This window comes from Phoca vitulina, unplaced genomic scaffold, assembly GCF_004348235.1.
Source record: "Phoca vitulina isolate PV1807 unplaced genomic scaffold, GSC_HSeal_1.0 scaffold28, whole genome shotgun sequence".
NCBI lineage: Eukaryota > Metazoa > Chordata > Mammalia > Carnivora > Phocidae > Phoca > Phoca vitulina.
The window spans coordinates 22153914-22180578 of record NW_022589731.1 but is presented as its reverse complement, the minus strand read 5'-3'; the positions used below and the strand labels follow the sequence as shown (position 1 = coordinate 22180578).

At 43.7% G+C, this 26665-nt stretch overlaps 1 protein-coding gene across 2 annotated transcripts in view; it reads right to left on the bottom strand.

Moving 5' to 3' along the window:
• The window catches only part of DOCK1 (dedicator of cytokinesis 1), a 487093-nt gene that overhangs the window by 347650 nt on the left and 112778 nt on the right, over positions 1–26665 (bottom strand). For both annotated transcript variants that reach the window (XM_032423353.1, XM_032423354.1), the window contains exons 20-23: positions 24942–25031; positions 24532–24632; positions 20621–20755; positions 11620–11728 (exon numbers count right to left, since the gene is read on the bottom strand). In XM_032423353.1, the coding sequence (XP_032279244.1) occupies positions 11620–11728; positions 20621–20755; positions 24532–24632; positions 24942–25031 (435 nt within the window). The remainder of the gene's footprint in view (positions 1–11619; positions 11729–20620; positions 20756–24531; positions 24633–24941; positions 25032–26665) is intronic.

Below are 26665 nucleotides of genomic sequence, written 5' to 3'. Positions count from 1 at the left end.
TGCAATTCTCCACTCCAGCCCCTGGGTTCCTATCTTCCAAAAAACCAATGGACTCCTGCTACCCCCACTCTTTTCTTTTCCTTCTTCCTGTCTTGCCCATCCCCACTCCTGCCCACTCCCTGGAACACGCCTCCTCTGGACTCCCTCCCACCCCTCAGAGCTCAGAGCCAGTCCTCTCTGCTTGCACCAACACTGACCTAAGGATTTCGGTCCACTTGCCACTTTCTGTAGGTCCTTGTCTTACCTGCAGTCTCTCATTTGGATGCCCCAAGATATCATGATGCACCACCTCATCTGTTACCTATTTTGGGAACGAAATACCTGGTTTCTCCTCCTGCAGAGAGAAGGCTACACCTTTCTCTATATATTCCTGATGGCCTCGGGCCAGTACGACTCCATGGCTGGCACAAGATGAGTACATAATAGACTATGAAGTCATGGAATCCAATCCACGTTATCTTTGCATACATGTTAAGAGTACAGATATATAAAAATGCAAAACCTGACAATAACATCCACAAAGATTTCACCATCTAAAGCAGACCTGGACAATGGGGCGCCCAGGGGGCTCAGGAGGTTAAGCGTCTGCCTTCGGCTCAGGTCATGCTCAGGTCATGATCCCAGGGTCCTGGGATTGAGCCCCATGTCAGGCTCCCTGCTGAGCATGGGAGGTGACAGTGGGCTGACGGTGAATGATCTTCTCCCTCTGCCCCTCCCCACAGCTCATGCTCTTTCTCCTCTCTAATAAATAAATTCTTTAAAAATAAATAATATAAAGCAGACCTGGGCAAGCACTTAAGGCTCCTTTCTTGGTAAGAACTTAACAAAACATCAGCCAAATTGACTGCACAAATGTCTAAGTGACTACTTTCTTTTTCAAGAAGAGTCCTTCTGGCCACTCCCACAGAAGCATCAGGTCCCTACCCACTGTGAACACATCAGCTTCAGGCACCTGCCTGCCTCCAGAAGGCCAGGAGCAAAGTGCCAGAGTCATTGCCGAAGTTCTACGCACCAAGAGAAACAAGCAGGAGAAATACCAATGTGGAAATGCCACCAGGAAGAACAAACAAAGGAGCAGGCCTTTAAAGAAGGTAAGGCAGGCGGCTAGTGGGCAAAGGGGAAGCAGAGACCAGCCTAGAGATGAGCCCCGGCGATATGTGGAGCAGACCCAAGAAGCAGGTGCATCCCCGGGGCAGGAAGAGGACGAGGAAGAATGGAAAGGCCCCTGGAGGACTAGAGCATTAAGGAGAACCAAGGAGGCTTCAGAATGACAGTCTGCACCCCCCGCAGACCCCCCAAGAACTGCAGAGTTCCATCAGGAGGGACTCCGCCTTCGGTTTTGAAATCCAAGGTTTCTGCTGAGGTTGACACCATGACCCCTGTTCTCTGGTTCCTTGTTTTTCCTTAACGCATCTTTGCTGATCATTCTGGTTGAGCTTTTTGATGTCACTGGATGTCAGGTAGCTCTCAATTTAATCCATTTCACTGGATGTTGATGTGACCCAACCACCACGCTTCCCTGTGTCAGTAAGAAGGTATTACCTAGGGGGATGGGTTAGCCTGGTGATGGGTATTAAGGAGGGCACGTACTGCATGGAGCACTGGGTGTTATACGCAAACAATGAATCATGGAACGCTACATCAAAAACTAATGATGTAATGTATGGTGATTAACATAATAAAAAAAATTTTTAAAAAGGTATTACCTATTCACATGGAAAGATATTCATATACAAGGTGTGGGGACACAAAGTAGAGAACAACACTTGCCCTGTATTTATCATTGGCTATGTTAAAACACATCTATAATCCATAGAGGAATAGAAAGAATTCAGAAATGATCATGACCAAAGGGCTGACAGTGAATGATCTGAGTGGTAGATTCATGTGTGTTATTTTACTGTACTTGATTCTTTTTTGTTCCCTGTCTCCAAGAAGCAATCAAAATAAAGAAATGAAAATTTCATTTAAAAAACAGTGGCAAAGTTTTGATAGTGCACCACAAAGAACATGCAGCACCCACCTCAGCTTGCTGTCACACAGGGCTGCCCACCACTCTAGCTGCAGCAGGAAGGTGGGACCATCCCTGACACTCGCACACTAGACACCCCCAAAGGGGGAATGTATCGTATCACCTGGAGCAAACCTAGGTACTGCTGAACCAGCGGCTTGTCGTCACGCCCACTATATGCACCTGGAAAAATATGGCAGCAGAAGGGAGAAGGGACCAACTGGTAGACCTTGTAAATCAACAAGGTCACTTCCAGGGGTAACAGATCCACAAAGCTACTCCTCTGAAGGATGCACTGATGGGAACGTGTGAACAGAGCTGTGACCTACCAAGGAACTTATCAGAAGAAGACTGGCCTGACAAATGGCAGTAGCAGTAGTATTTTCTTCTATTTTAATATAAAATGAATCATTCAAAAGAAAAACAACAAAAGGACTTAGCAGACACCTAATTTCTCAGACATAACAACTTTGCATTTAATCTTGAGTGGTGACCACACAAAACGTGTAATGTCACAATGATACGAAATGGTATGAAAATATCATTTTCAAAATTCAATTACACATTTGTTATGTTTCACCTAATCAGACAATGAGGACTGTTGTTCTTCCTTAATCATTAAACTAGAGAAGAGAATTTATGCTAAAAAATAAAAAATACCGTCTCTAAGAATCAATCACTGTATCTAAAGGTTACACAGGCAAGAATAAAACCTGCTTTGTTTTAGTAAGATACACCTTTTATAGCTTTTTTTCCCCTTTACCTCCTTCCTAATTCAATGTACCATATTGAATGCATAGGATTTCCTGAGGGAAAAATAATTCTGCTTGAATTATAGAAGTGTCACATTCACAGTTCATAGAGAATAATACTGCTCAGCTTCTCATCAAAATTACACTGCCTAGCACAGGATTCTAAATAAAGCCAGTGTAATGTACAAACTTATTATCTGACTCAGGATGTCACGGGAAAGCAGTGGGCTGAGGGATGGAAAACCCTCCCTCCCAGGACCACTCCGCTCCTGCGTAAATTACTAAAACAGCTCTGGGTGTGACTTTCCCACCACCACCCCAGCTCACCGATTCCCCAGTGTTAACTACTTGAATGCTTTTAAAATTTGACTTCACGTAAAGTCCATGATTTCATCGATACATATACAAAAATAATTTATTCCACCATAAAGTTCTGCACAATAGTTTGAATGGGATTTTTAATTATTTGCTATAATGGAGCTGATGATTTTCTAAGCACACATAGCACACTCCTTTTTCACACTTACTTATGCGACAGCACCATCCAACATGTTTCTCGATAAATTTCTTCCTGAGCATATTTAAGGTCTGGTCTCTTCTTGGGCCTCAGTTTGGGCTACTTGGCATGGTGGCGGGAACACCAATCCTACATGAAGGCATTAAATACTCTTTCCATCAGCCAGTGGACAGGTCCAGAGAAGAGCTGCAGGGCCCATTTCACAATGTCACAAATTTGCACTGGCTTCAGCTACATTTACAAACATCTCGCAGGCCCTCCTCCTTCCCACTGGCCCTTCCAGCTCTCTCCCCACGCTCTCTGCATCATGAAGCTATTTTTCTTGTCACCTTCCTTGAGTCTGTTCCTGTCAGAAATGGTTACTCCTTTACATCAAGAAGGTTGATGAAGGTTTGTCCTGAGGGTTGTTAGGGACCTAAAGAGAGAGACGGGCCCTCCGTGTCCTCTCGCATTATAAACAATAAGAAAATACAAGTCTCTGACCACTGGTGGCCATTCTCCCCTCGAACAGACAACTGAGCAAAGGGAGGAGATCTTCTAACCCCTGGTCACAGTCGTGCCTGTCTAATGCCTTGGACGCCCCAGCTCCATGAATCAATTATTCTCCTTCCTTCTGTACCTAATTTGAGTGGGGTGTCGGCGATCAGATTACTGCAGCTTTCCAGTAAGACCTGAAATCAAGTAGTCCCGGGCTCTGCCACTGTTCTCATTCCACATCGGGCTGATTATTCCGGGTCCTCAGACTCTCCACACAAACTTCAGAATCAATGTGTCAACATCCACAAAGATATTTGTTGAGATTCTGACTTAGATGACAATGAATGTATAGATCAGGTTGGGAAGAACTGACATCTTAACAACGTTGAGTCCTTTTATCCATACACTGGAGTATCTCCCCATCTAACTCTTGTTTGAGGTTTATAAAATTTGCCATGAAAAGAAGCCTCACTCCACAGAAACTCAAAATATAAAAATGAATCTACAAGACCTACAGCAATGCATTTATAAATACCATTCTGCAAGTGAGTTGCACATGAGCCTTTGGAGATCCTGCATCTTCAGTTCACTTGAGAAGGTCTTGTTTTAGATTGGTCGGGAGGTTTTTTAGACCATTTTAAACCCCCTCATCCTTCTTAGAAATAAAGCTCTGTGAAGAGGCTTCATGGGGCAGCTGCAACTTGAAAATTCCCAGAGAAGAGCCGGTGGACATGGGATATAAGTGTTTCCATCAACAACTCAGCTACTAAAATGCAGACTTTTTACATGATTATGCTTTCTGCCCATCCCTTGAGAAAGCTTTTCCATTATTACTTCTAATGGACATCATGGCGGCACTGGGAGGATCAGAGAGATGGTGTGCATCCAAAGGCTTTGACAAGTAACAGTGCCACACAAATACAAGGGATTAGGATTATTTCACGCTCCACAATCTGGCTGGACAAAAGCAGCAGATAAATTCCCTCCGAACCGTATGGGAGTCTGAGCTTGGTGTCTCCATCCACTGTGTTATGTAAACAAGCATCCGGTAGCGAGCTCTGTATCTGCGCAAACACCAATAGCCAATCGGCTAGCAGCACCACGAAGCAGACACCGGATGATGGATGGAAACAGGACGCTGTCCAGAGAGAAAAGAAAATGAGCACCTAGTCCTAAACACAGCAGTGCACTCAGAAATGGCAGGTGGACACACGTGAAGAAGATACCCAGAATGTGCCACAGGAAGTAAATGAAGACGTATCGGCACACAACGGTCGCATGGAGCCAGGTTTCCCATGACAGAGTGAGCAGAGTAACTAACACAGCAACTCCCAGAAAGAGGTTTCCAGCGGGGTCTCGGAGTCAGCCCAAGCTCCAGGTCTACGCGCTCTACAACCTTCACTTGCTCCTATAGAGGTCTCCAACACACACATGCTTAAGCCAAAGATTGAGTAGGCGATTATGACACCTCCCTTGGTCTTCCTCACCTCCTACATCAGATCTACCACCACGGCCTGCAAATTATACCGCAGGTCTCCATCTCCTTCTCGAACCTCATCACCAGTACTGCAGCCCACCGGTTCTCGTCCAGGGGCAACGTTGCCCTCCAAAGACATTGGCAGGACACAGGTAGGAACATGGGGGTGATCAGCACGAAGGAAACCGGCCACAGAATTTTTTAAAAAGATAAATGCCAACAACTACTTATCAATGAAATCATTCATCATAGAGTTAAAATGCTAAAAGCAAACTCCTAGTATTCAATAATGGAAAAATTAATATGATGAAAAATCACTTGATTAAGTAAATGAATGCACATCAATTTAGGTGCATGTTCTGAACTGGCATTGAGCCACCACAATCATTATTATGACTGTTCATTAATATGGAAAGATGCTTGTCAGATAATGGTAAAGAAGCAGGAAACCAAATGGCCATCTATGTCGGAACTGTAAAAATACCCGTGCCCGTGCACCACAACTGGTGGAAAACCAATACAAATGGTTGGCTGGCTGAAGGAGAGTGGGGCAGAAACCACTTTCGTTTCTGCTACTATTACAATGAGCCCTGTGCTACCAATGGGGGTGGGGAGGGTCTCAAGGAGGCAAGTGTATCCAGACAGGCAGCTTCAGATAATGTCTTGCCCTGTGGGTGACATACGGTTTTTAAGGAAATGAACAGTACTTCTCAGAGGACAAAACTCACCCAAAACGCCATTTACCATAATCGCCACACCACAATCACCATACAATCTACTTCCAACACAGACCCTTCCAGAGAAGTCCAGACAGATGGGCACCACGAACGGTAAGAAGAAAGCCAGCACCCAGGGGCAGCCCCAGGAAGGAGGACATAGCCTTCCGCATCTGTGCACCAACCTCAGCTTGGGGACCTCAAATTCAATTACTCTTCACCCCTGTCCAATCCGCTCACAGCGAGGGAAAGTCACCGAGCCACGGGGGCCCGCGACTTTGTAAGACAATGGGAGACACACAGAAAATGAGCCATGTTCTCATACTAAACTGAACAGGAGAAACAGCAGAAGAACCCTGAAGAATGATAAAGAGCAGCGTTTTTAAATGTGGTGTGAGATACACTAGCCGTTCAGGAAAAAAATTTAGTGCCTGTCAACCCCCAATTTGGTTTTTTGTTTTTGTTTTTGTGAAATACATTAGTTCAGAATAGACTAAAGGATATTAGAGTAGAAGATGCCAGAGGGTATCACATGGAATAAAGGTAAGAATGTTTTCATGAAACATCTTTCAGCTTTATACACACATACACACACACACACACATACACCACACCCCAAGAATCTATTTCTTACTGTGGATCATGGTCAAAGTTTCCCTCTACCAAAAGTTCTGGAATTCTCCCTAGACACACCAACAGACTATGCCTAGGAGGCAGGGTGGTCACTTCTAGGATCACTCCATAGAGCTAATATTCCAATATTTTGTAATTCAGTGAAAACAGCAATGCCTATGTTAACTCTGATTGTAAAGCCCCAACCACCCCAAATCTAGCCCTACAATCCACGAGTGGTCAAGAAAGAGAACCACCTGCTGCCAACACAGTGGGACCATGACCAAGATCTGGTCCTCCTAGAAGCCTTTGTGACCAGCCCCATCAAACTCCCTTTACTCCCCTTCAAACACACCCAATTGGGAGGCATTTGGTCAAAGTTGTTGTTTTTGTTTGTTTTTGTTTTGTTTTTTGTAGAAGGGAAGAGGCAGAGGGAGAGGAAGGAGAATCTAAAGCAGGCTCCACACCCAGCGTGAAGCCTGACGTGGGCTCAATCTCACAACCCTGAGATCATGACCTAAGCCGAAATCAAAGGTCAGACACTCAACCGACTGAGCCACTCAGGTGCCCCTGGTCAAAGTATTTTTAATTGCTTTACGCATGAACATACCATATGTCCACTCCATGGAAAGGTCCACCAGAAATGGTGTTTATGCCTTTACAGCCCCAAAGCATCAAAGAGCTGTTGTCCACCAATGTGGACGACAGGTATGAGCCCTGTTTCTGAATACTGTCAGACGGCTGATGCTTAGCAGCATTCTCCAGGGGAGTTGAATAGAAAATAACGTGGCTCTGGAACCAGGCAAACTAGGCTGAAATCATCACTGTGCCCCCATGCTAGCCATGTGGACTTAGTCAACTTAATTACTATCTCTGGTTGTCTGCATCTGAAAGCAAGGAGAGTACCTAACAGTTTTATCGTAAGGATTAAATAAGCTGATACATGTAAAGCACCTAGGACGGTGATCAATGCATATCAGCTGTTGCTATTCTAGCACGTGGAGCTCACGATTCTATCAACCACTGGAATTAATTCAGGGAGGCTTCCCAACCCCCAGATGTTGTGTTCTCTAGAGGAGGCATTCTACTTAAGTCTCTAAGAATTAAAGGCTAGGAGAATTGGTTGGGTTGGCTATGAAGATTTCTGAAATGGAGAAACCAGAATCTGACCCATCTCTCCAGGCAGCTGGAAAACATCACAGCTTTCTGAGAAAAAGAAGACCACCAGCCGATGTGAGTTTTAGGAAAACACGGAAATACAGTCAGGAAATAAGAAAGGGCAGGTACAGCACTGAGGGTGGAGAGAGTAGAGTTAAGAAACTTTCTGCACAATTTTATCAAGAAGAACTGAGGACATGAGCAAACACGGATGTGTGATATCACAGCCAAGGAGAACAAAGGGAAGAGAATGGCCACATCTGACTTTGGAGAGGCCATGTCTGAGTGCCACTGGGTCATACGTGGGGGAGAGGTGGACCATGATCACATAGAGGAGAGCAGAGAAGAGAACCAGGAGGCGCTGGCCGTGGTACAAGGACCCTCTCATAGGATGGGAAGGAGAGAGGGAAGCCTGATGGCAGAGAAGGATCCCACAAGCTGAGTGTTGAGAAAGTCTGGGCATGACCGTAGACCAAGTGAAAGAGCAATCTGATATGCAGACAGAAGATTCTAGACTGACAGGATGGGTAAAGGATTGATCAGAATCCTAGAGGCAGGGGTGGGTGGGGGAGACCCTGCACAGGTGGAAGGTTACTCTCAGGTGGTAGGATGGGAAGTGAGAAAGGAAAGGTGATGGCAGACAGATCCTAAAGGATCTTTTCAGCAAAGCAGACAGACTAGCATCATTTGCTAAAGGTGGTGGCAGGGGGGTTAGTGATAAGCCTCAAGCTTGAGAGGTTGCCAGAAATCACTGGTAAGGTAAATTCACTAAGGAATTTAAAGATTAAAAAAATATATATTTTTGAGTAAAACTGTACAGTTCCTATGGAAAAGAATATGGTAATTCCTCAAAAAATTAAACATGGTATTACCATATGACCCAGCACTTCCACATCTGATACACACCCAAAACAAGTGAACGCAGAGACCTGAACAGTTTCACAGCATTATTCACAATGGCCAAAAGGTGTAAACAACCCTAGTGTGTCCATCAGTGGATGCATAAATAAACAAAATGTGATCTACACATCAATGGAATACAATTCTGCCTCAGAGAGGAATGAGATTCTGGCATCTGCTACACTCTGGGAGAGTCCTGAAGATATTATACCAGTGAAATAAGCCGGTCACAGAGACAAATGCTGTATGATTCCACTTACATGAGGAACCTTGAATAGGAACATTTCCAGAGACAGAAAATAGGCTGGTGGGTGCCAGGGACTGGGGGAGGGAAAGAACAGGGAGTCCCTCTTTAATGAGGACAGGGTTTCCGTTTGGGGAGATGAAGAAAGTTCTAGAGATGGATGGCGGTGATGGCCGCACAGCAGTGTGAATGCCACAGAACTGGACCCTTGAAAACGGTGAAGATGGTACCTTTTATGTGAATCACCATAATAAAATTGTTTAAAGGACCTGGCAGGAGCCCTGAGGCGGGGGCATTCACTGAGGGACAGTAAAAAGCAGCACAAAGGGGAGGCTGTCTCCAAACATGGATGCCGCAGAGAAGGGGCAGAAGTGCCCCAGGCAGAGAAGGGAGACATAGGATAGGCCACACAGCCCCACAGTTTCTTCTCCCACCTCACAAAAACTACCCATGTAGTCTCCCCCTTGTGTGTGTGCTCACTTACATTCAACAACCCAGGAAGAATGTGTGGTACTGAGTCAAATGGAAAGCAGCACTGCTGACAACGACCTTGACACCATGTTCATCCTGCAGCTAATTATTGCCCCCAACTCCTCTTGCCTCTGTCTCCCTTGAGGCCTAAAATGCCGGGGCTGACCCTGCTGCCAGGCGGATGCAGGGAGCAGCTGCAGCTCTGGGCAGGGGACTGCAGGGTGCAGCTCCGGGGACAGAGCAGCCACGCCCCACCCCCACCCACCAGTCCCATCAGCTCACCCCACATAATCAAAACGGCCACCAAGGGCCACCCTTTGGGAAACGACATGTAACCCCTACTAAATGCCGCAGTCTTTTTCCTATTTCATATTTTTCATCTTTTCTCTATAGAAGAGAATTCACAACTGTTACTTCCATTTCTGCAGAGCAAAACCTGAAGCGTGAGAACAACATAAAAACCGGGGTCCTGGGGTGGGAGTCTTTGAACCTCACCTATACAGAGAGCATCTATGGTGCAGAAACGAACTACAGAATTAGCAGCAAGGGAGGCAACGTTTGAAACAAAACTCCGGGGCGCCTGGGTGGCTCAGTTGGTTAAGCCACTGCCTTCGGCTCAGGTCATGATCCTGGAGTCCCGGGATCGAGTCCCGCATCGGACTCCCTGCTCGGCGGGGAGTCTGCTTCTCCCTCTGACCCTCCCCCTTCTCATGCTCTCTCTCTATCTCATTCTCTCTCTCAAATAAATAAATAAAATCTTTAAAAAAAAAAAAAAAAAAAAAAAGAAACAAAACTCCGTCGCCGGCCGGTCTTGCGGATGTAAAGTTGTCATCCATGCGTGAACATCCCTGAATTCACTCCCGTCTCACAAGAAAACAACCACTGAAGGAAGGTCTTGCAAGACTCCAGTCACTAAATAATTTGACACAGAGGGAGGTGGGCAGACAAAAGTCAAGCCCAATCAAATTTAATAATGTAAGAGTATATTTAGAAATCTAAAATTACTTCTGGGCTCAAACTTCCTGTAATTTTTATCTATTCTTACACCCGCCGCGCCTGTTTTTCTGAAATGCCACAGGATGTCGTAGTAAATGTCCTGAACACGTTGCTAATTTTAACCCTGGAGCAATAAGGAAGCTTGAGGCGATATCAAGTCGTGAAAATAGTTAACCTAAAACTTCAATATACGTACCACCTCGCTTTCTCTACAGATCAGTTTTTTAACAAGAAACTCAAATAAAGATCAAGCAATTCCACGGAAGAATCCAGCAGCTCTGCAAGACAGCTGCACCACCTCTGAAAGCAAAGGGCCAGGGTGGCTCTACCCATGCTGAGTTGTGACGGTGGCCCTGGTCACAGCAACCATGACACACCTGACGCGCGTGTGTCTTTGTTCCAGACGGAATGGGAAGCTTTCAAGCTGGGAAATCAGTTTCCAAAACGTTTTCAAGACAACAGCCATAACAATGTTTTCTGAAATTACACATTAAAAGAGCATTAAGGGAGGAGAGCGAAAGCAAAGGCAGCTACAATGAACAGTTGCACGAAAGCCGCAAGTTAATCACTCAGAAGATTCTTGTTCTCTGAAGGACTCAGCTTGGCAGCCCCCTGCAAACCACACCTCCGTCTGCAGTCAGTCAGCCCCATGGAAACTGCCAGAATGGGGAAGCTGGAGAGCATGCAGGCCCTGGGCTGCTCCAGGGGCCCGCCCCGGGCTCCGCCTCCCGGCACCTCCACACCGCAGCCCCGAGGACCTCACGTGGGGTGAAGGCATCTTTCTTCCAAAGGGCAACAGGGCGAGAACAAATAATCCAAGGTGGTGAAAACAGTGCGACGGTGGGAACGCTGGATCCCTCGCTCTTCTGGGCAAGCAAAAGACTCGCTGCAGGACCAAGACGCATCACCATTCCCACAACATAGCTTGAGGTCTGACCGATGCCTGGGACACCTACAGCCTCAGCACCCCCACCTCTGCCCAGCCCCCGAGACACCCCGACAAGTGACGTGCAAACACTACTCTCATCAACATCCTCACATTTACGTAAAGTAAATTCAGCACATCTCCTTGCGGAGGAGCAAAGAGAGCAATGGCCACTGAAGAGCACCACCAGGGGAAGGAAACCAAATTTCAATACACAGAGAGCAAGACCGTGCTCGCTACAAAAGCCACCCCTGGGCTATCACGCAAGTTCAGCCTTTGTAGGAGGCAAAATCCCACCTGGGGAACCCCACAGCCCCCAGTGGGCTTTGGGGATGGCCGGTCCTGCTGCACCCAAGGGCCTACCTTCACCCTGACGGTCTGGTCCGACACGCTGCTCATCATGTCGCTGATGGATCGGAACAGCTGCAGCAGGGACTCCATGAAGTCCGCCTCTCCTTTGTCTTCATAGAGTCTACAAAGGAGCACATGACACTCGATGGGGCCTCGCAGACGGGGCCTCGCCTCTATTTGCTCCTGGATCAAGAGCCACGGAAGGTGCCGCTGCAATGGTAAGTCAGAACGTGAGGGAAAATCCTCCACGTCCAGGGTACACGGGAGGCAGCTCAGAAATGGGGTTCATCTGGACCACGCGGCTAGGAAGCTATGTCCTCCCGCTGAAGAAGCTGGTTTTGAACCATACCATTTACTGCTTGTTTTCATTGTAACATAATAACGTTTTATAAATCTGCAAAACGGAAATGTGTAGAAAGGGACAGAAGGAGAGAAAGAGGAAAGAAAGACCAGAGGAAGGAGGAACAGGGAAATTCAGCTTTAATGCTACCCCGCGGAGATCACACCATTTATTTTGGTGTACTTCCTGCCAGTGTTTTTTTAAACCCACAATGTCACATAATTAACATAAATTTAATTTCCTGAATTTAACACGATCTTGTAACCATTTGAAAATGATATTATAATAGTAAATTCAAAATTACTTTATTTCAGAGTAATGACACTATACAGATTCATCCATCACAGAATTGCTGGGAAAATTGTCAAGAGGTAGAGCATAATCAATAAATGGATAATAAGGAAGTTGCACATTGGTTACATGTATACAAATATATGTTGCTAATTATAAGTAAGTTTCACATATAAATTATTTATTAGCAGTTACTTCAAGTCGCTGTGTTACTAAAAAGCAATGCATTTGCATTTTAAAATGTTGCAACGCAGATGTTTTCTTAATATAGACTAGTTTTCTGCCTAAAGTATACTATACCTGAAAACTTGTGTACCATGGAAAATTTTGCAAACTAAGTGATAATTAATTGCCCTAGAGGTAATCTTATATTTAAATGAGTTCCACTATAGCAACAAATTCTGTCTAAAACGGGAAATTGCAACCTAGTGTATCTGTTTTATAAAGGATTTTATTCAATAGGAATTTGTTTAAAAGATGCATAGCAAACAATCAAAAGTATCGAGTCATGAACTCCTGCTTGCAGGGAACAGGAAGCAACAGAGCAACATTTTACAGACCGGTGCAAACACTTGGGGAGGCTGCAAACGTGCAGTCATTCTCCTCAGGACATCTGCCAATTCCTAGAGCTGCGTGGGGTAGGAGACTGCTCTGTAGAGTGGGGTTTCTATCAGTCTCCAAAGATAATGAATGATAACGAATTAGAAAATGCCAAGGAGATGGGTCCCAGGTGACACAGCAGACTCTCCACTGAAAACCCTGGAGAACCAAGAGCAAACCAAATGTAGATGGAGGCTTACGAAGGCTACACACAGCCTTGACAGAGAGAAAGGTCAGTCCCACTGTCTCTGCCTAGAAGGGGAAAGGATGAATCATCTCTGAAAGAAGAGCACATCATCTGGAGCTACATTTAAATAAAAATTAACTAAACATAGAAAAGAACAGACTCCACATGGCCAAATCAAAAAAAAAAAGGACGACAACAGAAACAGAAGGACAGGTGGTCAAAATATTGCAGCTAGCTAGCAAGAATATCAACGTAAGTGTAATTATTATATTTTAAAGTGGGAAAAATGGAGAAAATAAAAAGATGGAAATATGAAAAATAAAGAGATGGAGAAAACAGAGATGGGAAAGTATAGTAGAGAAATAAATCTACAGAAAAGAATCAAATGAAAATTTTAAAACTAAAAACTATAATATCTAAAATTAAGAATTCATTATATGGGTTAATTGAGATTAGACTGAGTAAAAGGTAGAATTAGTGAAGTGGAAGATGATCAACATGAAAATAAGTAAGCATGGAGAAAGAAAATAGAGAAAAGCGTGTTAGAGATATGTAGGGTATAATAAAGAGGTCTAATACACATGTAATTGAAGTTCCAGAAGAAAATGAGAGACACAATGTGACAAATATGATACTAAAATAGATAATGACCATGAATTTGCCAAAACAAATAGAGAAATCAATCCAAAGTTCAAGAAGCCCTGAAAATCCAATGTAGGATAAATAAAAAGCAAAAGCATTCCTATACAATCGGAGTAAAACTGCTCATAACCACAGAAACAACAAAATGTAAAAGCAGCTAGAGGAAAAACAAGCGAACAAAAAAAACACACTGTCACCTTCAAAAATGTAACAAGAAGTCTAAAAGCTGACTTCTCACCAGAAATGATGGAAAACAAAAGAGAAGAGAATAGTATCTGAAAGGACTAACTGCCAAACTAGAATCCTACATTAACTAAAAATATCCTTTAAAAACAATGAGGAAATAAATAATTTTCATACAAACAAAACCTGCAGCAGACTTTTATTAAAAGAAATTCTACAAGGAGTTTTTTGGGGGCAGAAGGAAACTTATCCCATAAAGAAACATGAAATTGAAAGAAAAATGAAAAAAAATAATAATAAATATAAAACTTATTGAATTAATACTAACTGTACAAAATAACAACAGTCATGTCTTACGAGGCATAAAATATAGGTATCTTGAAATGCATAACAATAATAATAAAAAAAGGAGATTTCATGTGGAGATAGAGTGTTCTATTTCAGCCACATCTAGGGTTATCAGGGGAATGACAATAGTAATCATTTTAATTATTCTGTAAGAATTCAAACACACATGTTGTCACATGTAGGATAATCAATAAAAAAACAGTAGAAGAACGTGTCACTAACATGTTGAAAGAGGAGAAAATGAGACAATAAAAAGAAAATCAGGCTTGGTACAAAAGAACACAAAGAAGAAGTAAAAGGAGAACATAATATAGATGGGTAAAAGAAAATGAACAGAAAGACAGTAGGTATAAATCCATCACATATAAACAAACTATATCCTCAGTTAAAAGGATTTTCCGACTGGATGAAATAAAGATACAACTATGTGTTACGTGCAAGAGACAGACCTTAAATATAAGGATACAGAAAGGTTAAAAGCAAAAAAGAGAAGAGATATTCCATGCAAATATTAACCAAAAGATAAAGGGAAAGTTTTCATCTCGATTAAAAGGGTACAGGCATCCCTCTGAGACACCGTAGGTTCAGTTTCCAGACCACCACAATAAAATGAGTGTGGCAATAAAGAGAGTCAAATTAATTTTCTGGTTTCCCAGTACATATGAAAAATATGTTTACACTATAGTGCAGTCTATTAAATGTGTGACAGCATTATATCCTAAAAAAAAAAGTACATACCTTAATTTAAAAAACTTTATTGCTAAAAAATGTTAACAGTCATCTGGGGTTTTAGCCATTGACAATCACTGATCACAGAGCACCGTAACAAATACAATAATAAGGGAAAAGTTTGAAATATTGCAAGAATTACCTAAACACGACACAGAGATATGAAGTGAGCAAATGCTTTCGGAAAAATGGCACCAATAGGCTTGCCTGACCCTGGGTTGCCACAAACTGATTTATAAAAACCACAGTATATGCAAAGTGGCAATAAAGCAAACAGCAATAAAGTGAGTTATGTCTGTAAATCCACAAGAGAGAGATCACAATTCCAAATGGGTATGCCCCCAATAACAGTTTTAAAAACTGTAAGGTATAAGTAATGAGTCTATGATATCTAAATTTCTACCAAGAATCCCTCAAAGATGTAAATTTACTTATTAGTTTCTCTGCTGCCAATCAACATATTTAAAACACAGAAATAGTTAATAATTTACAGCATTCCTACTGATGCATCTTTCTGTAATGAAAGGGAGGCCTCTGGAGTCTCACCTCTTGGTTTTTTCAAATAAGTTTGACCCACCTTCACGTGGAGGAAGGGGTGAGGAAAGAACTCAGAGGGCTATCAGTAAATAAATAGATGAATAAGACCTAGTTATCATTCCTTGCTCTATTTACACATTATAAGTATTCATTATCAGGGAATGGCAAGATTGTTGTCTATTAGCTACATTCTATTTTTGTGACCCAGGAAATGATAGCAGAATGACAGATCTGCAACAACTTATTCATGATCAATAACTAATTATGCACAAAGCTAATGCCAGATGACAGGCAAAGTTTCCATAAAGCACCGGGAAGACAGAAGAAGAACACAGCACTAACTAGCTTTAGTAATTTGCTTCAGAAGGTCTGAAGCAGGATGTGTCTGTTTTCTGGCTTTCCACTTAATGTGATCCACCCACACAGAAAACACAGACAAACAAAAACCAGCGGAGAAGTGCCCCTGGCTGTCAGGAATCTTTCTGTGGGTTCTGAACCAAATGTCTTTGCGCCAGAGTTTTAAAATTGCTGTTCTCACTTCAAAACAAAATGAGCCTTCTAAACAAAACAGAAAGTATGGATCTGCATAGTGAGAAAGACAGTGGGATAAGCTTCCATATCTTCATCTCCAACGATTCACCTCTTTGTTCTTTGGAAGAAAAATGACTGTCAATTATACGGGAATTTTACAAAGCTACTACATTACCTGAAAACAGAGCAGACCATTTTGAAAGAAGAAGAAAAATAAAGAACCTCTAACGTTTATTCCAACTGCAAAGAGAAAAACACTCTTGTCAATTCCAGCTGTGACCACAATTTCTTTCTCCCAAGCTAATAAGTGGGGTGCAGGTAAGAAAATGGGAACACTTATTTGCTTTCTCCCCCAGCTCTGCAAACACCACACAAGAGAGCTGCTCGGGACTTGTTATGGAACAAACACTCACGACACCTGTGTAGGACACAGGACTGCTTTCTCTTTCAGCAGCCTATATGAAACGGGAATATTATTTCATCTAAAATTCATGCCTTTGATAGTCACAGATGAAAAGCTACTGAAATGTAGCTGGTGGGACCATGGGGAGTAGGGGTGAGCAGAACAAGACCCTACTCAAGTCTTTAGCCCTGTGGTCCATGATTTGAAGGCCATGATTTTTTCCTTCCCACAGAATCTGAGTTCTCAGTAGTTTGAGTACAGATTTAAATTTAAGAAATATTATCTTATCTACATAATGTGGATGCAACTGTGTTCTAAGTTTTGAAGGGAACATATGTTCCTCTCTGCTCTCAGGAATCATAGAAGGCAGCCAAGATACACATTTAGGAAGCAATTAGGAAAAAAATAAGGTCAATAAACTACTAAAGTCTGGGATACAGTCAGGGCTCCAAAGCTCATTAAGTACTTAGGGGAGGGGGAAGCAAGCGACAAGGGAGGAAGGGCGGGAGGGAAGGACCTCGTCATCAAAATCTCCGTGTTTGCGACAGTATTCGGCTGAGGTCAGGAATGCCCAGACAAGGGCCTTAGAAGCCTTAGGAAGCCTCCCTGCCTTCTGGCAACTGCTGTTACTCGCCTTGTGACCTCTTTGCACTTTTGTCCTGGACTGTGTCAGCTCTTGACAAACAAGTTATCCCAGCAAAGAGACCCCTCTTGTGATCATGCCATGGCTCTCACTGGGGCCACTCCAGAACAAAGGCAGGCAGCAGGATCAAGGTCTGTGCCAACACCATGCTACCCAGCGCCAAAACAAAGGCATTCTTAAGAACGCCAAACGTAAAGCATTCCCCTGGGTCACAGGCAAGGATCTGCTGAGCTTCTGCACAGCACAGAAGACCAGACCACATCTTTGGGTCACATAGGGCTCCAGTGATTTCAGAGACTGACCCCCAAACTAACAGCGAGAAAAGCTCTCAGGGGCCTAATTAAGTAGGACTTCGGAACGCAGAGTAATAAGCTAGGGGCATTCTGAGCTGTCAGGCAAGAGAAATTCGGGTTAAAAGCACACGGGGGCGCCTGGGTGGCTCAGTTGGTTAAGCGACTGCCTTCGGCTCAGGTCATGATCCTGGAGTCCCTGGATGGAGTCCCGCATCAGGCTCCCTGCTCGGCAGGCAGTCTGCTTCTCCCTCTGACCCTAACCCCTCTCATGTGCTCTCTCTCATTCTCTCTCTCTCAAATAAATAAATAAAATCTTTAAAAAAAAAAAAAAAGCACAAGGAAGAGAATGCTAATCACCTGTCCGATATATATTTTTCCCTGACTCCTTTACTGTAAGAACTCTGATTTTGTTTAAAGCATCAATAAGCCCATCTAAGAGTCCTTACCAACCTCCCTTGCATCTCAGGTGGTCATGTGACATAGTTCTGAGATGACACTATAGGGATTGGGAAAGCTCTTCAAAAGGAGAGTAACTGGAAGGCTATTTACACCACACCTTTCCCCCTCTGCTGCTTGGAATGCAGTCCGATGCCAGGAAGGGGCCATAAGACACAGAGACGGACCATAAGGATGATGGAGCAGAAGGGCAATAGGAGCCAAGGACATAGGGAAACCAGGGACCAAGTGCATAAACTCCGGAATCTTCCTCTGGGCACCATGTTACATACACGGGTGGGGAGAGGTGAAGCTCATCTCATTAAGCCATGTTAAGCCAGGCTTTTCTATAACAGCAGTCAATCATGTTCCTAACCTCTATGAGACTGATCAAATTCAACATTTATGGGGTGCCTGGGTGGCTCAGTCGCTAAGCATCTGCCTTCACCTCAGATCATGATCCCAGGATCCTGGGATCAAGCCCCACATTGGGCTCCCTGCTCAGCCGGAAGCCTGCTTCTCGATCTTCCACTCCCCCTGCTTGTGTTCCCTCTCTCGCTGTGTCTCTCTCTGTCAAATAAATAAATAAAATACCTTAAAAAAAAAAAAATTCAACATTTATGGACCACGGTTCTAAGATATCATGTCATTTGTATTTAGAGATTGAAAGAGATTAAGAGAAAGAAATAACTTCGCCACTGGTCCACTTGGATGACCCCAATCTTTTCTAGCTGCATTATTTTGTAAAAGATTATAGCATTTACTATAATAACAAAAACACAGATTATCAATGCATGTTTCTTTTGATTCCTAATCTCTGAATGAGAAGGAAAGTCAGCAGTGTGCTCAAGAAGGAAATGAGCATCATCCAACTCCTGACTCAATGTCATATTGATTATAAATTGTACAAGATTAAGATTCTTTCAAACAAAACATGACAAAATCTATACATATCACCCGACTATGCTGTTCTTTCGAGTTCATGCTCTCACCTTAGTGTAGATTTTGTTTTAGAGTAATTAATGATTTAAAATTCGTGGGGAAATACACAAAAGCTAGATAGAGGGTGCCAAGAAGTTCATTTTATAGAATTAATTTTATTGGAAAAAAAATAAAATCCAGGAAAACAAAACCTACTTTACTTTGTCATCTTTCACAACTGACAGTGGGAAAATCATCAATGGCTTTGACCCTTAAGAAAAGAGAAAGCTCAGGGGTGCCTGGGTGGCTCAGTCAGTTAAGTGTCTTTGGCTCAGGTCATGATTCCAGGGTCCTGGGATGGAGCTCTGGGTCAGGCTCCCTGCTCAGCGGGGAGTCTGCTTCTCCCTCTCCCTCTGCTCCTCCCTACTGCTCCTGCTTGTTCTCTCCCCCCCTCTCTCTCTCTGTGAAATAAATAAAATCTTAAAGAAAGAAAAAAAAAGAGAAAGCTCAGTCTACAGGAAGCTTCATGCCTACCCATAATTAGCAAAATAAAAGAGGATGCCTTCAATGCCTTACTCAAGGATGACCGCATGATGACCTCAAGCTGTTGTATCTTCATACAATCAAATGGCAGCGTAGACTTGTCTACATCATGTCAACTCCACAGAGAACACAAGTGCAATAATCCTTAACCAATAACATAGGGACTGTAGCTATTCATCACCACTGTAACCAAGGTGGGTCCTACCCTGTGTAGGACTTTTCCAGATCTACACAGTCAATAACTTGCTCCTCTGGCTTTATTTGCACCATGGTGTGCACAAGATTGGATTCTGAATACCCTCCCTTTCTCCTGGGCCCTTCTGGAGAAAGCTACCTCAGGACAACAAAGATAAAATGAAGAGGCACAGCGAGGGACTGATTCAGGTCTACACTGGTTCAATGACCAGTTTCCATGCATAAGTTTCAAGAGCACTGTGCTGTTAAAAGGTGGTATGTGTCCTCTAAGTGAAAGGGAGGTCAGTTTGTGAAACTCCATCTCTGTGTGTAGAACTCACGACAAGGACATCAACCTTGAATGATCAACATGAACCAACATCACTCACAGTAGGTCACCCAAAGCAGCTGTCCTTCCGAAGAAACAAGCAGTGAGAGTCCACATCAACACTCACCACTCAACCAGGTGTCCTGCTTCCACATCTCTTCGTGCACAGTTACATGCTGTGGGCCTCCTGAAAGGCCTGACTTTAGCCCAGCTCTTAATCACAGGTACCTGGACAAACATTAATGTTCTCTAGAAAATAAGGAAGTCATCAGCACCCCAATCCATTTTAAAGTTCAAAAACAACGCATAAGTTCCTCCAGAGAGGATGAAAAAGAAGTCACCGAGCTAAACAACGAAGTGTCCATTCACCTGGCAATTCCGCACGTGAGAGTATCTCTCTAGAAACAAAATATTATTCTGGTTGAAGGAAAGAAAGGGAGGAAGCCCCACAGTCTTCCCAAGGGAGGCAATTTAACTTGGTTTTGGCCTTTTGTTATTGTTGCTTGTTTTAATTGTTTGCTTTTTCTGTAGGAAGATATACTGAAATGAACTTCAGAACCCTTGTATACACCCTGCACTACCTCTGATGAATGTGGACTACTTTCAACAGTCAGTGTTTTACTCACATGCACACATTCCAGACTTGAGAACAGAACTTGCTGCTCAAACTTGAGCTTGCATTTCATAGACCGGGAAGCAGTTACCCTAAGAGAGGGCAACCCCAACATGGGATGGCTATCTATTACTGTCCTGTCATACCAGAAAGCAAGGCAAGGAAGGAAAAGAAGAGAGGAAGGGAAGGATGGAGGGAAATAGACAAGGAAAAGGAAGGAAGTAAAAGATCTCCTAAAATCCCCTAGAAGGGCCGGCACAGGCGACACTTACTGATTGAAAAGGATCCTGGAGCGCACAATGAACTTGAAGATGTACTCCAAAGCCTTCATGGCTTTGTACAGCTGATCGTTTATTCCTGGCTTCTCGGCATTGTCCACGTAGTTCCTTAAAACTTTTGTCAGCTTCCTATTCACAATGGAATCACAAATTAATTAATAAGTTCAGAAGGTTACAGCATCTCAATTCTTAACTGGGACAGAGATACACAAGTGCCTTTTTGTTATTTTGGTTCACACTTGTCAGTAGATGCGTATTTATAAAATATATTCAAAACAGATTAAAAGTGAGCCATAAATCACACTCAGGAGTGAGATCTGAACATTGAAAAAGTGCTTTTCTAAGTTTTACATGTTTTTCTAAGCATTTAAATGTATTATATAATTTAACCTTCACAATAACACAGTAAGACAAGTATTATTTTGGGGTATAATAATAATAATTGGGTATAAGAGCAGCTATATTATCCCTAATTTACAAGTGAAGAAGCCCAGGGTTAGACAGATAAACTAGCTTTCCCAACACTAAATAACATTGAAGGGATTTTCTTCATAGCCGTATCCATGTTTGCAATGCTTTTCTTTTTTCGACATCGAGCTGCCTCTATCATTTTCCCATGATAGAGGCAGCAGTGACAATAATCAATTTTTAATTCTGCCCAAACTTCTACATTTTTCTACTGTTACTGGCCCATGAACTAATAATCACTGTTCACTCTTCATAAGGCTGACCCACAAGCAATGCTTCCAAATCATAAAAGAACAGCTAAATTAACTTCGGTATAGTTTCTGGCTCTAGTGTCTTGGGCTGCACTGTAATTCTCCAAAAACTAGCCACATATGTGCAGCCCGTATGACAACCACCGACAAGATTACCCCAGCAACCAAACTTCTCTGATCCCCAACGCTTCGTGTCATCAACAAGAACGCTCTGTGGCTTTTTAAATATTCATTATACTCATAAAAATAACCTGTTAGGGCACTGCCAACATTTCCAGCTAAGTTGTGAGCCCGTCCACGACAGACTGTTAGTGGAGACTATTATAAGACACCCATAAGAGCACCTGTAACGGGCATGAAGGATGACCTCAGAACAGTCCTGAGTGCAACCCCGGTCCTGATAAATCACAACAAAGAGCTTCCTGGGTGACGAAGTGGATGTGAAGTCATTTCTAACACTCATCAGGTTGCAGAACCCTAGCAAAGAAGGCTGACACTCTCAGAGGAGCATCCCTGCAGGGTGTTGGGAAGAAGGGGGCCAGAGAGGTCCTCTCCCCACAGGCTCCCTGGGCTCCCACACGTCTTCTGATAGTTCTCAAGGCACGGGAGTACATCTAAAGTCCTGCCATACAACCTGTTTCACCTGATTTAACTTACTTTCTCAAGCTTACTGACCAGACACCTTTTCTTATTAAACCCATGGATATCCCAAGAAATATATATTCCATTGAGCACATCTTAGGAATTTTCCCAACGTATTCATCAAAAATAAATAGATGATAGATAGATAGATAGATAGATAGATGATAGAAAGAAAGGAATGATCTGCGAAGAGAATGACCCAGAACCAGAAAATAAATGAGGAAGTCCAAAGACCCATATCCACATGAGCCAGACCACCTGTACCGGCAGAAAGATCAAGCCCCTGGCACTGGCTGAGAGGGAGACCGAATGGAGCATCAGTTAAGTAGAGGCAAGACCTGAGCCAGCTCCAGGAAAAGTAGCTCTGTGGACAGAAAGGAGCCTGCCCCTGCTGGTTTTCTGGAAGAACAGTCCCCGAAGCTGATGCCCCCCCCCCCCTTCTCGCCTGGACCAGTGCCAGTCGCTCTGCTGGGGCTCCAGCATCCGGACCACCAGGTAACAGCTACAGCCCAGGCACCTTCCAGTTCTTCTCTTAAGAGTTCTTTGTGGAGAAAGGCTGAAGATCTCAACATTATCCAAGGACAGAGGTAAAGAAGCTATCTGGGAGAGAGTCTAACCTACATCTGTGCCTGCCGAGGCTTCTAAGGGGCAGCGGCCGGGAGACCCTCCGTGATGATCCTTACTACCGGAGCGTCCTCCGGCCCAGAGACCGCCGTGAGCACTCCATTAACACAGAGACAACCTTCCACGATTTGGTTAGAGCTGTGTGAATCAGAATCATCTCTTTTGGTATTTCAAGGCTTAAATACTCAGATTCACACTGCCAAGGAAGCACCTAGGGTTGCACTTTATCAAAACATGATAAGGTTATTTTCCAAAACGAATCTCCTTTCCTGCAGATTACAGGGGCTGAACGGGAGGATACGGATTCTCAGCTCAGTCCCACCCTATCTGAAAGATGAAGCAGTACTCTTTGTTTCTTCCATTCAGTAACTTGCCAGAGACTCCCCAACTTTCACTTCACCACCTATGACAAAGGCACAGAGAGAGCGGTGCCAACAGAAGGTCTGGAAGACAGCATGGCAAGCTTACTCACTGTGCGGATTCTCTGGAATTCCAATACAAACGCTCATCTGAGAAGAGCAGTGTGGCGGCATTTCAATAAAGACACAGACATGTGGCATGTGACTCGGAGGGAGATCACGCCACGTGAGGAGCCGCTTACAGGCCACTCCGGGAAACCCTGCCCGGTCGCCATAGCAAGATGGCGCCAATGATCTGAAGGGAACTGTCCAAAGTGCAGTCACACTGGACGCTTCCATGAAGAGAACAAATCGCTTTAAACACTTATTAGCAAGCACAAAAAGGACTTGTCACAGCTTGTTCTGTGTGCGTGAGGACGTGGCAGCTCTCTGCCCACTCAGCCACGTGAGGCAGACGTGAGAGAGCCTGGGACAGGATGACCAACGTCACACAGAAAGCTAGCGTCAGACCTCTGACCTTGAGTTCGTGGCCGCGTACGGGCAAGGAAACAGATTCTGAATACGGTCAAGGCACATCTGAGCTCTGACTCAAGCTACTGGCACTAAAGAGAACCACTTCTAGTGATTCTAAGGGGAGGGATGTTCTTAAAGAAATTATTTACATCTTTTTTTACTGCAACTCACCCACAATTCAAAGTTGGAATAAATGCCAATAAACCCCACTGTGACAGAGGCAGAGTAACTCATCCTAATCATTCTAATAATAATGAAACCTAACAACTGCTTCGTGCTTTCTAAGTGCCAAGGATTCCTTCAAATACTTAACATGTAATAGCTCATTAAAATTTTCAAGAAACCCTAAGACCGTGCCTGTTTATTGAGGAGAAGGCTGAGGCCCAGAGAGATTAAGAGACTTGAACTTGTAAGCGACAGAGCTGTAGGTGAAGCCGGGTTTCTGGACGCTGCTGGTCGACACCAGGCGAGCCGCCTTGCAGGCCTAGAAATCCCACATTTGCTCTGGCTGCTGACAGATGCCCAGGGGACAGGTACGGGGTTGCGGGGGCAGGTCAAGAGCAACTGGGTGGGCAGTTAGAATCCAAGTTAGTTATGGCTGAAGCGTCTAGAACAAAAAGGAAGGCCCTCTTTAAAGAGCAAAAAGAGACACTAAGAGGTACAAAACTGAATTTTATTCACACCAAACAACCAATAATCTCAAACCAGGAACACATCCATTTATTCATTCGCCAAAAGCTGGTTGGGAAGCTGCAGTGAGGCGTATATCAGTTCCACTGAGCAGAAACTAAAAATTTCAAAGACAAATGGAAGGTATGGAGGAGAACAAGAATTTATCCAAGAATGTTATGATAATTTATCACGTATCTTCTTTCAACAAGATTTCTAGGTCTGTTAAGAGGGAAACAACAATAAAAATTATCCCAGTGAATTCAGAGCTGGGGGCGGGAGGCACACACACAACCACAGACGAAAGTGTATGGAAAAGGCGCTTAGTGACAAACCTACAAAAGAAGTACTGGTTTTAAAACAACAAAAATGAACTTACGTGTAGGCTAAAGTTGCACTAAAGTGTTTCTTAATGTAGGTTTCCAGAACAGGATTAAAATGCTGAAATTTTCTGTCAGCAATCAGTCCAATGATAAATACCTGTTCAATTAATCAATATTTTCATTAGTAAAATAATGCAAGCCTCGTCTGAATCATCCGCACTGCAGTGGGAGTCCGTGAACTAGAACATCTTCTGACGTTCCCTCCTCTTACCCCGGAAATGACTTTGGCCTAACTACAGTGTCCCAGTGAAAACCACTCTCTGCCTCGCAACCCATCCGCTTTGATCGGATTTACAATGGAAAACACTTCCAAGGTGACAGGGAGGGACCCCCTCCCCCAGCTTCAAAGGCTGCAGCATGAAAAGCTCCTCAACACCTGAGCAGATGTAAAGTAGGGGCCTCTTACCAGAGCATCAAACACTAACGTATCAAACGTCTCGCTCTCGGAATTCTCCATCATGATGTTGAAGAGGGCATCCAAGGTGTCCTGGAGGAACTAGAGTCACACAAAATGTCAGCAGACAAAGTAAACTCACCTCACTTTCCCCCAACCTAGAATAACTACCATCTTCGGCCATACCCCAAAGACCCACCTTTCCCAAATGTCACCAATGAAGCCATACCCTACAGGGACTTTTCCCAGCCATTAGATGCACAAGACAAAAACTGAGATGAGTGAACTCAGAACAAAGACATGGCACCCTAAGCCAAGCAGAGGAGGACTGGTAACAGGGAAATGTTCTTTGGTCCCCCCTCCGTAAGATTCCTCCAACCCTTTTCCTGGTCTTTACCAGTCTGGTGACAAAGAGCTCAACAGCAGCTCTCGGAAGCCTGGATCTGCCTAATCCCAAATCCTGAGTGTAGGACCTGAGCTAGGGAGTGGGCAGAAGCCGCACAGGGATGAACGTCCAGCTGAGTATAATGAAGGACCTATCACAGACCCAGATGCCCACAGATGGAAGAGCTGTGTGACTCTGAAACTGGGGCACCCAGCAGAACGCCAGGAAGCACGTTTTATTCAAGAGGAATTTAGAAATAGCCTACTGTAATTCACCAAAGAAGTATGAGAGCACAGAATGACAAACCATCATGAATTAATTAAGGAAAGAAAAAATTAGGAGACTCCAAAGTTATGTCACACTAGAAATTGGCTTCTGATCCTATCTCCATCTTCCCCCAGAAGAAGTGTAAGACAGACCAAGAAAGACTATCTTGGAGGTAATGAGTTCCCGGTCTGTGGAGGAGTTCAAGAATAGGCAGAAGGCAACATGAAAGAATACTGGACATAAAAGAGAATAAAGTATAGATACGTCATCATGAGTCATCATGGACATGCAAATAGAAACCACAGTGAGATATGACCTACAGCCACTGAGAAAGCTCTCATCAAGACACAAGCAGTACGGTGAGTGTGGGCAAGGATGCAGGGAACTGAGCCCTTCCACATCAGTGGTGGAGAAGTAAAATAGTACGATGGTTTTGAAAACAGTGTGACAAATCCTCAAAGGGTTAAACGTTATGTTTGCCCCATGGGCAACCATTCGTAGGTATGTATCCAAATGAACGGAAAACACATGTCCACACAAAAACTTGTACACAATTATTCACGACAGCTTTACTCATAAATGTCAAAATGTGGCGAACACCCAAATGTCCACCAGCTGACAAATGGGAGAACAAATCCATACACTGGAATATTTATTATTTAGCCATAGAAAGGAATGAAGTTCTGATACATGGCACACTATGCTCTGGAGGCATTATAACATTAACTGAAAGACGCCAGGCACGAAAGGCTACAGACTGTCTAATTTAATTTATATAAAATAAACCAGAATAGTCAAATCCACAGAGACAGAAAGTAGATTATGGTTGCAGGGACAGTAGGGAGTAACTGCGGACAGATTACAGGGTTATTTTTTCTCGTGATGGAAATGTTCTGGAATCAGACAGTGGAGATGGCTACATCAACTCTTGAATATACGGCCACCACGGAACAGCGCAAATGAAGAGTGCATTTTAGGGTGTGTGAATTATATCTCAATGAAGCTGTTATGCAAAACCAAAGAACAGGTGAGAAGGTGCCATGGCCAGGGTGTCAAAGGGACATTCTTCCTGGAAGGTTTAGCC